This window comes from Dryas octopetala, chromosome 3, assembly GCF_963921425.1.
Source record: "Dryas octopetala chromosome 3, drDryOcto1.1, whole genome shotgun sequence".
Lineage (NCBI taxonomy): Eukaryota > Viridiplantae > Streptophyta > Magnoliopsida > Rosales > Rosaceae > Dryas > Dryas octopetala.
This window is the reverse complement of record NC_141368.1, coordinates 18085122-18093383: the sequence shown is the minus strand read 5'-3', so window position 1 is coordinate 18093383 and position 8262 is coordinate 18085122. Positions and strand designations below refer to the sequence as shown.

At 36.0% G+C, this 8262-nt stretch overlaps 1 protein-coding gene across 2 annotated transcripts; it reads right to left on the bottom strand.

The window, feature by feature from the left end:
- Positions 1-619: 619 nt before the first annotated feature.
- Positions 620-7813, bottom strand: AREB3 (ABA-responsive element binding protein 3). 2 transcript variants are annotated; one of them, XM_086235367.1, is made up of 5 exons: positions 7604-7813; positions 6557-6615; positions 5681-6478; positions 5521-5592; positions 620-874 (listed from the first exon to the last, which is right to left on the bottom strand). In XM_086235367.1, the coding sequence occupies exons 2-5, from the start codon at positions 6557-6559 to the stop codon at positions 794-796; spliced, it is 954 nt and encodes a 317-aa protein (XP_086091493.1). In that variant the 5' UTR covers positions 6560-6615; positions 7604-7813; the 3' UTR covers positions 620-793. The 2 variants fall into 2 exon arrangements, with proteins under 2 accessions (XP_086091493.1, XP_086091492.1); XM_086235366.1 differs by having other exon boundaries at positions 5681-6615.
- Positions 7814-8262: the final 449 nt, after the last annotated feature.

Genomic DNA, 8262 nt, shown 5'->3' with positions numbered 1-8262 from the left:
GAGGTTATTCAGAGTTTGGTGCTTTGTGTTTGCTGCAGTTGCTCCAATATGCTACGCCCACTAGCAGCCCTCCAGATGATGCAATTCATTAAGTTTTATGAGACTTCGGAAACTTCCTCAAGCCAAGGCGGTGGTGGGGTTGCAGTAGCTGGTGGCGTGGTGGTGCCTGAGTTACCCAGGCTGCATAAAGATGTCATCAACTCTATATGTTCTTTTGTTGAGGATTGGTGGTGAATAGGAGGAATTTCACTAGCATATCACACTTCCTATGATTATATTTTGATTTTTTTTTTTTTTTTATTGAGGGGCAGGGGGGATCGAACTTGAGTGTAGATGGACAAATTCTACGGCCCTTCTAACTAGGCTACCCATCAACTGCTAAAACAGAAATATTTCAGAATTCATATTTTGATATCTGTTTCTAAGAATTTTTCTCTGACCTTAATTCTTACTTAACTATGTTTGAACATTAACATGAACTGCAGACCTGTAATTTGGATCAGATTTTAAAACCTACATCAACAACCCCCACAGAACATTCTTTTAAGAATGGGATCATAAACTGAATATGAGTTGCAGCAGGCAGAAAGAGACCATAAACTGAACAATTTTAAAAACGCAAACACTAAAATTTTCTGGACAAGTCTTAGAGACAATAGTGAGAGTACAATGGTTCCATGAAAATTTCTAATGCGACTGATGTCACAAAGAAGTTAAAAAAGAAAAGCAAAGGAAAACCTCATGACATGGATATAAGCAAAGCACAAGCAGCTGATGCATATAGATACAAATCTCAGAATGGAGCTGATGTTGTTCTGCGTAGCTGATACTTTGGTTCGGGAGGTGGTGCACTCGGCAACACCTTCTCTAGCTCCTGCAAAGCACGAGGACAAAAATTATGACATATGAATAAGGTATCCTTTATATAGGGAAATTAAAAAGATTAGTATATTTCAAAAGCAATATCTCTGTTCATTTCTTTATTTGTAATTTAAAAGTCCGAAGTCAGAACACCTTTGAGCCTGTATGACGTTTACTTTTATTTGAAGAATGGAGAAAGAAATAGAAAAAAAAAAAAGATGACAGAGGTGAAAAAGAAAAAAAGAGTAGAAAAAATTAAAACTAAAAACCATTTAAAACCATTTTTATAAGTATTCTTCCTCATTTCTCCTTCACGTCTCTCTTCTTCTTCTATACATCTCCCTCTTCCCTCTCTTTGGTTTACTTGATAATCCAAATAGCTTTTAGACCCAGACCACACAAGACAGAAAAGGATTATGTTAATGACTGTTATTTCAACCTAACGCAAAGTCATGAACAAACTAGGTAAGAAGTTTTCTATACTCCCATGCATGATCCTACCAGCTTGGAACCCGCTTTAAAATTAGAAGTAAACTTTAACAAAGAGTGAAGATGTCCTAGTCTGTAGGACTAGGAAATACCAACTCGTACCGGCCTAGATTGGCTGGTATAACTTTTTATTTGCATTGTTTCTTTTAAGGTTCATAATATTAAAAAAGCCAGTATTCCAGGTACTTTATGGCTACAAACATCATAACTACAAGAACAAACCAATCATGTTTCTTGTACATTCTAATTATGCTGCTTTCTAGTAATGGTTGTATGTTATGGTAGATATGCTTTAACTTTCTGTCCTTAAGTTGAATATCATCAAATTCTATTAGTATTCATGGTTTACACCTGAAATTCATTTAGTCTCTCTTGTTTAGTAATTTCATACATGTATAGTACGCACCATTTTTAATCATCAAATCTCAAGATGTCCACTATTCTACAAAATCCAAGATAACAAGCTCTAGGCTATTCCAAAAGCCAAGCAAGTAGAGTACAACAGTGTAGTAAAACAACAAAAATCAAACCCTAACACACAACAGCCTCCCAATTAAACATAAGAGAATGAGTAGTCCCTGAAAACTGCGGGGGCCTAATTGAAAAACCACCTGAACTACATAGACTGAATTGGTTGTTTTCCCTAATATAAAAAACCTGGCAGACCATGTTAACTTCCAGCCTCGACCTTAGGGAGATCAACATTATGTGTATGTGTGTAAGCAGGTGCGCGTGGGCACATGTGTGTGAATGAGTGACTCATTGGCACAATTACAAGCCCATAACTTTTTCAGCTTTGGCTATCAAAATGCCCCACAGGGATTTAGGTCATTTGAGTAATTTACGGACATCAAGCATGAGAATAGTTTACTCATCAAATAACATAAGTTTAGCAAACTGAGGGTGCAATTGAAATACCCCCAAAGGAATTAAGGCTTTGTGACAGTAATTTACTGACACCAATAAAGCAGCAGAGTAGCTTGGGCATTTAACAAATCAACATTAAAATAATAAACTAGGCTGAAAATCCTATCTCGGAATTTCATAATGCTATTAAAGAATATTTTACTTCAGAGCACCTTATCGCTTCCAAGATTACTAGTCTATATGTACAGGTTCCAATTACCAAATTCTATTTTGCAGCAGATTGTTCTTATTGATTATTCTGCTAGCTTGACATTGATGCTCAAGTTTCATGCAAGGGTTTAAATTTCAAAATTTTTGACAAAATTTCGCCGAAAATTTCGATTTTAGGGGGGGTCGAAATCGAAACGTATAATCGTCAATTTTTCGTGATAATTTCGCCGAAATTTTCGGCGGGTGAGATCGAGAGAGAAAGAGAGGGCGGCATGGGGGAGATGAGGGAGAAAGAGATAGAGGGAGGAACTGATGAGGGGTTGGAAGCAATTGGTTTTCGGCGGCGGGGGGAGATGACGGAGAAAGAGAGGAGGGAGAAGAGATGAGGGTGAAGGTGAGGGTGGGCTGGTGATGGAGATGCAGAGAGAGAAAGATAGAGGAATAAGAGTGAGATAGAGAGAGAGAGAGAGAGAGAGAGAGAGAGAGAGAGAGAGAGAGAAGTCACAGGCAGCGAAGAAGGAGAAGAAGGAATGAGAAGAAAGGAGAGGAAGGAAAGAAAAAAAAAATATTTTTTTTTTCTTTTGATTGGGGTTTGGGGCTTTTGGGCAATTGGAAAAAAAAAATGATTTGGGATTTCGTTTGGCCGTTTTGGGATTTCCTTTAGTTGTTTTTAAACCCTAAACCAATAAACTCTGATACATTTTTATATAAAAAATAATTAAAAATATCCTAAAGGGTCTAAACCCTAATATCCTATACGATATCTTAAACAATATAGAGTATAAATTATACAGTATATAGGATTTAATGTATAGATTATAGAGTATAAAGAATATACTAATTTCATTTATTCATTATATTAATTTTTTTTAACAGTATTTGTCTTCAATGCGCATTATATTCATCTTATATCACATGAAACTTACTATATAATTTGGTTTCTTCAATGTTTTTTATCAATAGAGTAGATAATATGTTTAAATAAACATATGGTAACGTTTCATTCAAAATTTCTGTCATTTCCGTCTAATTTCTGTCGAAATTTAAAAATCTTCGGAATTTCCGTCGAAATTTCCATGGATGGAAATTTCCTCGAAATCTGAAATTTTATTCCTTGGTTTCATGTAAAAGTGGGTCATTTCTTCAGAAAGTTACTGTTTTATCAATAAGTACGATCTCAGCTCAAGTTCTGCAATGTGAGTTCAAGAAAATTGTCTGCCGGATAACCTTTGACCATTCAATGTTAATTCTCAGTTGAATAGTGTAAAAGTCCAATAGCATATAAGGAAGGTCTGAATAAATTAATGCAAGATAAAAATCTATTCCACACCTAAGGATGATCATACATAATCTAATTGTGAATTGTTTAATCACCATTAAAACGATAATTTTAATATAAAAAAGCATGATGGTAGGATATAATCCTTCAGTAAAATAGTAGAAGCAACTCCAAAATGAGCTGCTGCAGTTTGATAGCAACAGTTCAAGGAATCACGCATCCTCACCAGAAAGCTATAAGCACTGAAGCATAAGAAAACTTTGAGAGAGCAGTAATTTGTTGTTTTTTTATGACAGCAAAGACACCCTATTCAGGTGCAACTAAAAATAGTGGGGCCAATACTAAGAAATACTGGTGACAGGTATAAACTGCACAATCTGCAAACTTTAACACATTGTCCAATTTGGAGAAAGGCATTATATTCTATATTTATTAGGCCTAAGCAAAGATTTTGTAGACTAAATAAGTATATCACACTGGCGCAGAAGCCTATCAACCAGAATACAAATTAACACTAATAAGAGGAGTTACTTTTAATGGATAAACAAAGTTCACGCCAAATTTCCTGTATGATTGAAAACATACAAACCTTAAATTGATGAAATCCTATGCCCTTGCTCCTTACAATTTGCTAATGAAGCAAATGATTGTCCCAAACTAGATATGGTGTGGGAGTTTCAAGGTGTGTATGACACTGGAAATCCAGGCCACTGCATGATCAGCTTCATATTGTGCTGATTGAAAGTAGTTATTAAATCCAATAATTGTTTGGTCTGAGATCTACGTTGCGTAGAACTTTAATCTACAGAATCTACACTCAATTGGTCAGCATACATATGCTCAAAGAACAACAGTAAATCCTGCTTCAGATTGGGTTAGTCCATAAAGCCTTATAATCCTCAATTGGAGCTACGGTGAAATATTTGAAAAAGAGAGGCTGTATCCCCACACCCATGGAAAGAGTTTGACTCACACCCTCACTCTCCGTAGGCCCAAGGCCTCCTTTGAACCCGAAAAAAAAAATGACAAATAAAATACTTTATGAAGCTTGAATGGTTCTAATCAAACTAGTAGCCCTTGACAAGAAATTTGGAGTGAAGGGACAACTGTGTAGCCTGTGAGATGGTATTGGTGAATGAAAAATTAAGGCTCTCGCTATTTCTTTCATGGATGCTTTTTTTAACCGTTTTAAAATTTTAATTTGTTGTATACTGCTTGAGTAAACGTTTGATGCCCCTTGAAATCCTTCATTGCATCTATAAAATTTTCTTATTTATAAAAAAATAAATCATGTTTTTCCACCATCCAACACCCAAAACCGTGATTTTATCAAACTCTAGCTACCAACTAAAGCATTAATAAACTTATATGCTTCAAATAAAAAAAACTAAAGCATTAGTAAACAGTTTTTCAAATCTCTCCTACATTCCAGAATCAATGACTATTGATCATATTAATTAGATTCCAGCAGTATCAAAAATCAACACATAGAATAATTCCCCAGCCAAACCCCAATTCCAATAGTCATGAAATTATGTGTGCGGTGCCTGTTTGTGCATGTCTCAATATGCACCTGCAACAGGCTTGTATGTGATGAAATACAATCTACTGCAGATGAATATCTGCCTACTACCGAATGAAAGAAAAGAAAGCCAACTACAAGTACCTCCTTTTTATGAAAGAAAAAGAAAAAGAATTTTAGTAATTGTAGTTGTAGCAAAGCCAACTACAATTATCATTCAACAATGTAAGGTGTATTGGCAAAATCAAATGAAAGAAAGACAAAAAGACATCATATTAAAATAAACCCTAACCTTCTGTTTCCTTAGCCTTTCATTTTCCTCTTCCAGACGTGAAACTTTGTTCTCCAGCTCATTTGTATAAGCCTGTTAATAGTTATCTATTCAGCTAAAAATTGCAAAAGAAAACCTTGTAGTGGATTTATAAAACAACCAAAAGAAATGAAAACTTGACCTGCTTCCTTGCTCGTGAACGAGCAGCAGATTCCCGGTTCTTAATCATTCTTTTCTGCCTCCTCTCAACAGTCTTCTCAACGATGTCCCCTGGGTTGCCCCTTTTCCTCCCAGGTGTCTGCGTATCTGATAACGTACCCATTAAGGGTGAAGGCAATGCAACCTGGTTGTCAGGATATGGCACATCCATTACAGCACCAGCCCCTACATGCAGTGGTGGTGGGATAGGCAGGCTTGGCATGTATACCCCCATCATACTTTGTTGTGGATGCTGATATTGCGGTTGTGGGTACTGCAGCCACTGACCTTGTGGAAACTGCGATGCCACATTCGTATCAACCGCAACAAGAGGACCAGCACTTTTTTTGTCTGAAGATGCTTCAGCAACAACTCCGGCTTTGACCAAGAAATCCTCCAAAGTCATCTCTCCCAAAGTCGGTTGTCGTTCTCGAGATTTCTTTTCCTCATTATCTTTGCTTTGTTGAATATCTCTCCAAACCTCATCGACCGTCTTCTTGCTCAATGCACTAGTTAATGACAGGCTCGCCTGGCGCTGCAGCGAAGCTTGATTGACCAGTGGCGTGCCTTCAATGTCCATTCCCATGGTCTGGTTGGCCTCAGCACTCCATACATTTTTGAGAAGCTCGTCAAGGTTCATGCTGCTGAGTGGCTTCCCCAAGTCACCTAACTGATTTTGTACCTCATCAAGTGTGAGACTGTAAATTGAGTTTTGCCGTGCCAAAGGCTGGAACTGTGACTGTTTGCAATTACCATCAGCCCCACCTTGAGAACCCATTGTCTGTATCCCCATTCACCAATTCTCAATAAGAAATTGTGATTACTCAAGGCATAAATAACCAAAAATATTAACCGATACCATTGTTCAGCAGTAAAACCACCAGAGGCAATCGTCAAAATCGACCAAAAATCAGAAACCTGAGAAAAAAGCATTGAAATTTCAGACTCAGAATTCTCCAGTATTTAACAAGATCATGCATGCCAAAAATACCAAAAGTAATCAAACAAATAATAAGAATGATGGTTAGGACATATCAACATGACTTGCAAACAATACACTGGCATGCACGTATAAATGTGACTGAGGGTTAGAGTAATTTCATTAATTCCTCGCAACGGAACATGCCACATGCAAAGGGTAGAGCTATAAGCTGCAACGAAAAAAACTCGAGAAAAAATAAGAAGCTAAAATTACAGCTAAAAAACCGTGAATGGATACGGATGTCCAATTTCTTTAAAAAAAAAAATTTTTTTTAATTAAAAAATAAAAAAGGAAAAATTAACAAATTCCCAACTTGCAATTTCGAACTCAACAACAGTGAACCTATATATCCCAAAAAAAAATAAAACTAATAAATCAGACCCTATAAGCTATTGAAGCCAGAATATAACCAAGCAGATATATACTATGGAAAAGAAATACAACAGGAATTGTCAAAAAGGCTGTAAACAAGGGTCGAGCAAGTTGAATCTCTTGCATGCAAGTGATTTAGAGGACATCTAGAGCCTCCATTTGACCCAATGCTTTCAAACCCTAAACCCACAATCAAACTCTCAAAAACAGAAAAACCCAAAAGCCCATTTTCCCAGAAAATCAAAGAGCAACGCATGATAAAATTGGAATTACATAATTTCTTCAAAAAATCACAACAGTACCTCACCGCAAAAAACCCAAATCCCCAAAACTTAGATTTGCATGCAACAAAAAATCAGTACTTTTCTCAAATTTTTTTTTTTTTGAGAAATAAAAAAAGATCACTGACCCAACTTCATTCTCAAATGCAAAAATGTTTTTCCTTCAAAAAGAAACTTTCAATAAACTTTTACCAAAAAAAAAAAAAGGAAGAGAAGAAGAAGAATGAGTGAGAGGTCTGAAAGAAAGAGAATCAGAAAGAGAGGCACTCACTTTTGAGAGAGACAGTCCGATCTGAATCCAAGGAAGCGTTTTGGGATAAAGAGATTGTTGTTTGTTGAGTGCTGAGGTGGGAAATCAACAGAAGCAGTAGCACACATATACAAACACACACATACTCTGTATATCTATCTATTTGTTCAATGTATCCAATTTGCAGAGAGACAAAACTCAAAAAGCGCAGTTCAGAGAGAGAGAGAGGTTTCTGGCTTTCTGCAAAAACCAAAAATTCCCAAATTTCATTTTATATTATAATTATTAATAAACAAAATTTAATTCTTTTTGTTTTCACGGGAAGCACTCTTGTGCGTGCGCCCTCATGGGTTCATTATGGACTCTCAATTTTCTTTGGTCCAATTGTGCCACCATCAGAGCTGTGTCCTACGTGGACATATAATCAATTAATAATGGTAATATTTTTTTATTAAAATTTGGAAAGAAATAAGAATAGTAATTTTCTACTTTGAACAAGAACCCTCTTGAACTCAAATTTTAATATGTATGGCATCACCTTCTCAAAACCAGCAAAATGTTTATGACATCACATTATTAATAAGACACTACTTCTATTTCTTTGGTAAATCATATTTAAGACGTTTTTAATATGTATGCCATTCCTTATTAAAAGTCATTGTCCTAGATTTGCATAAATA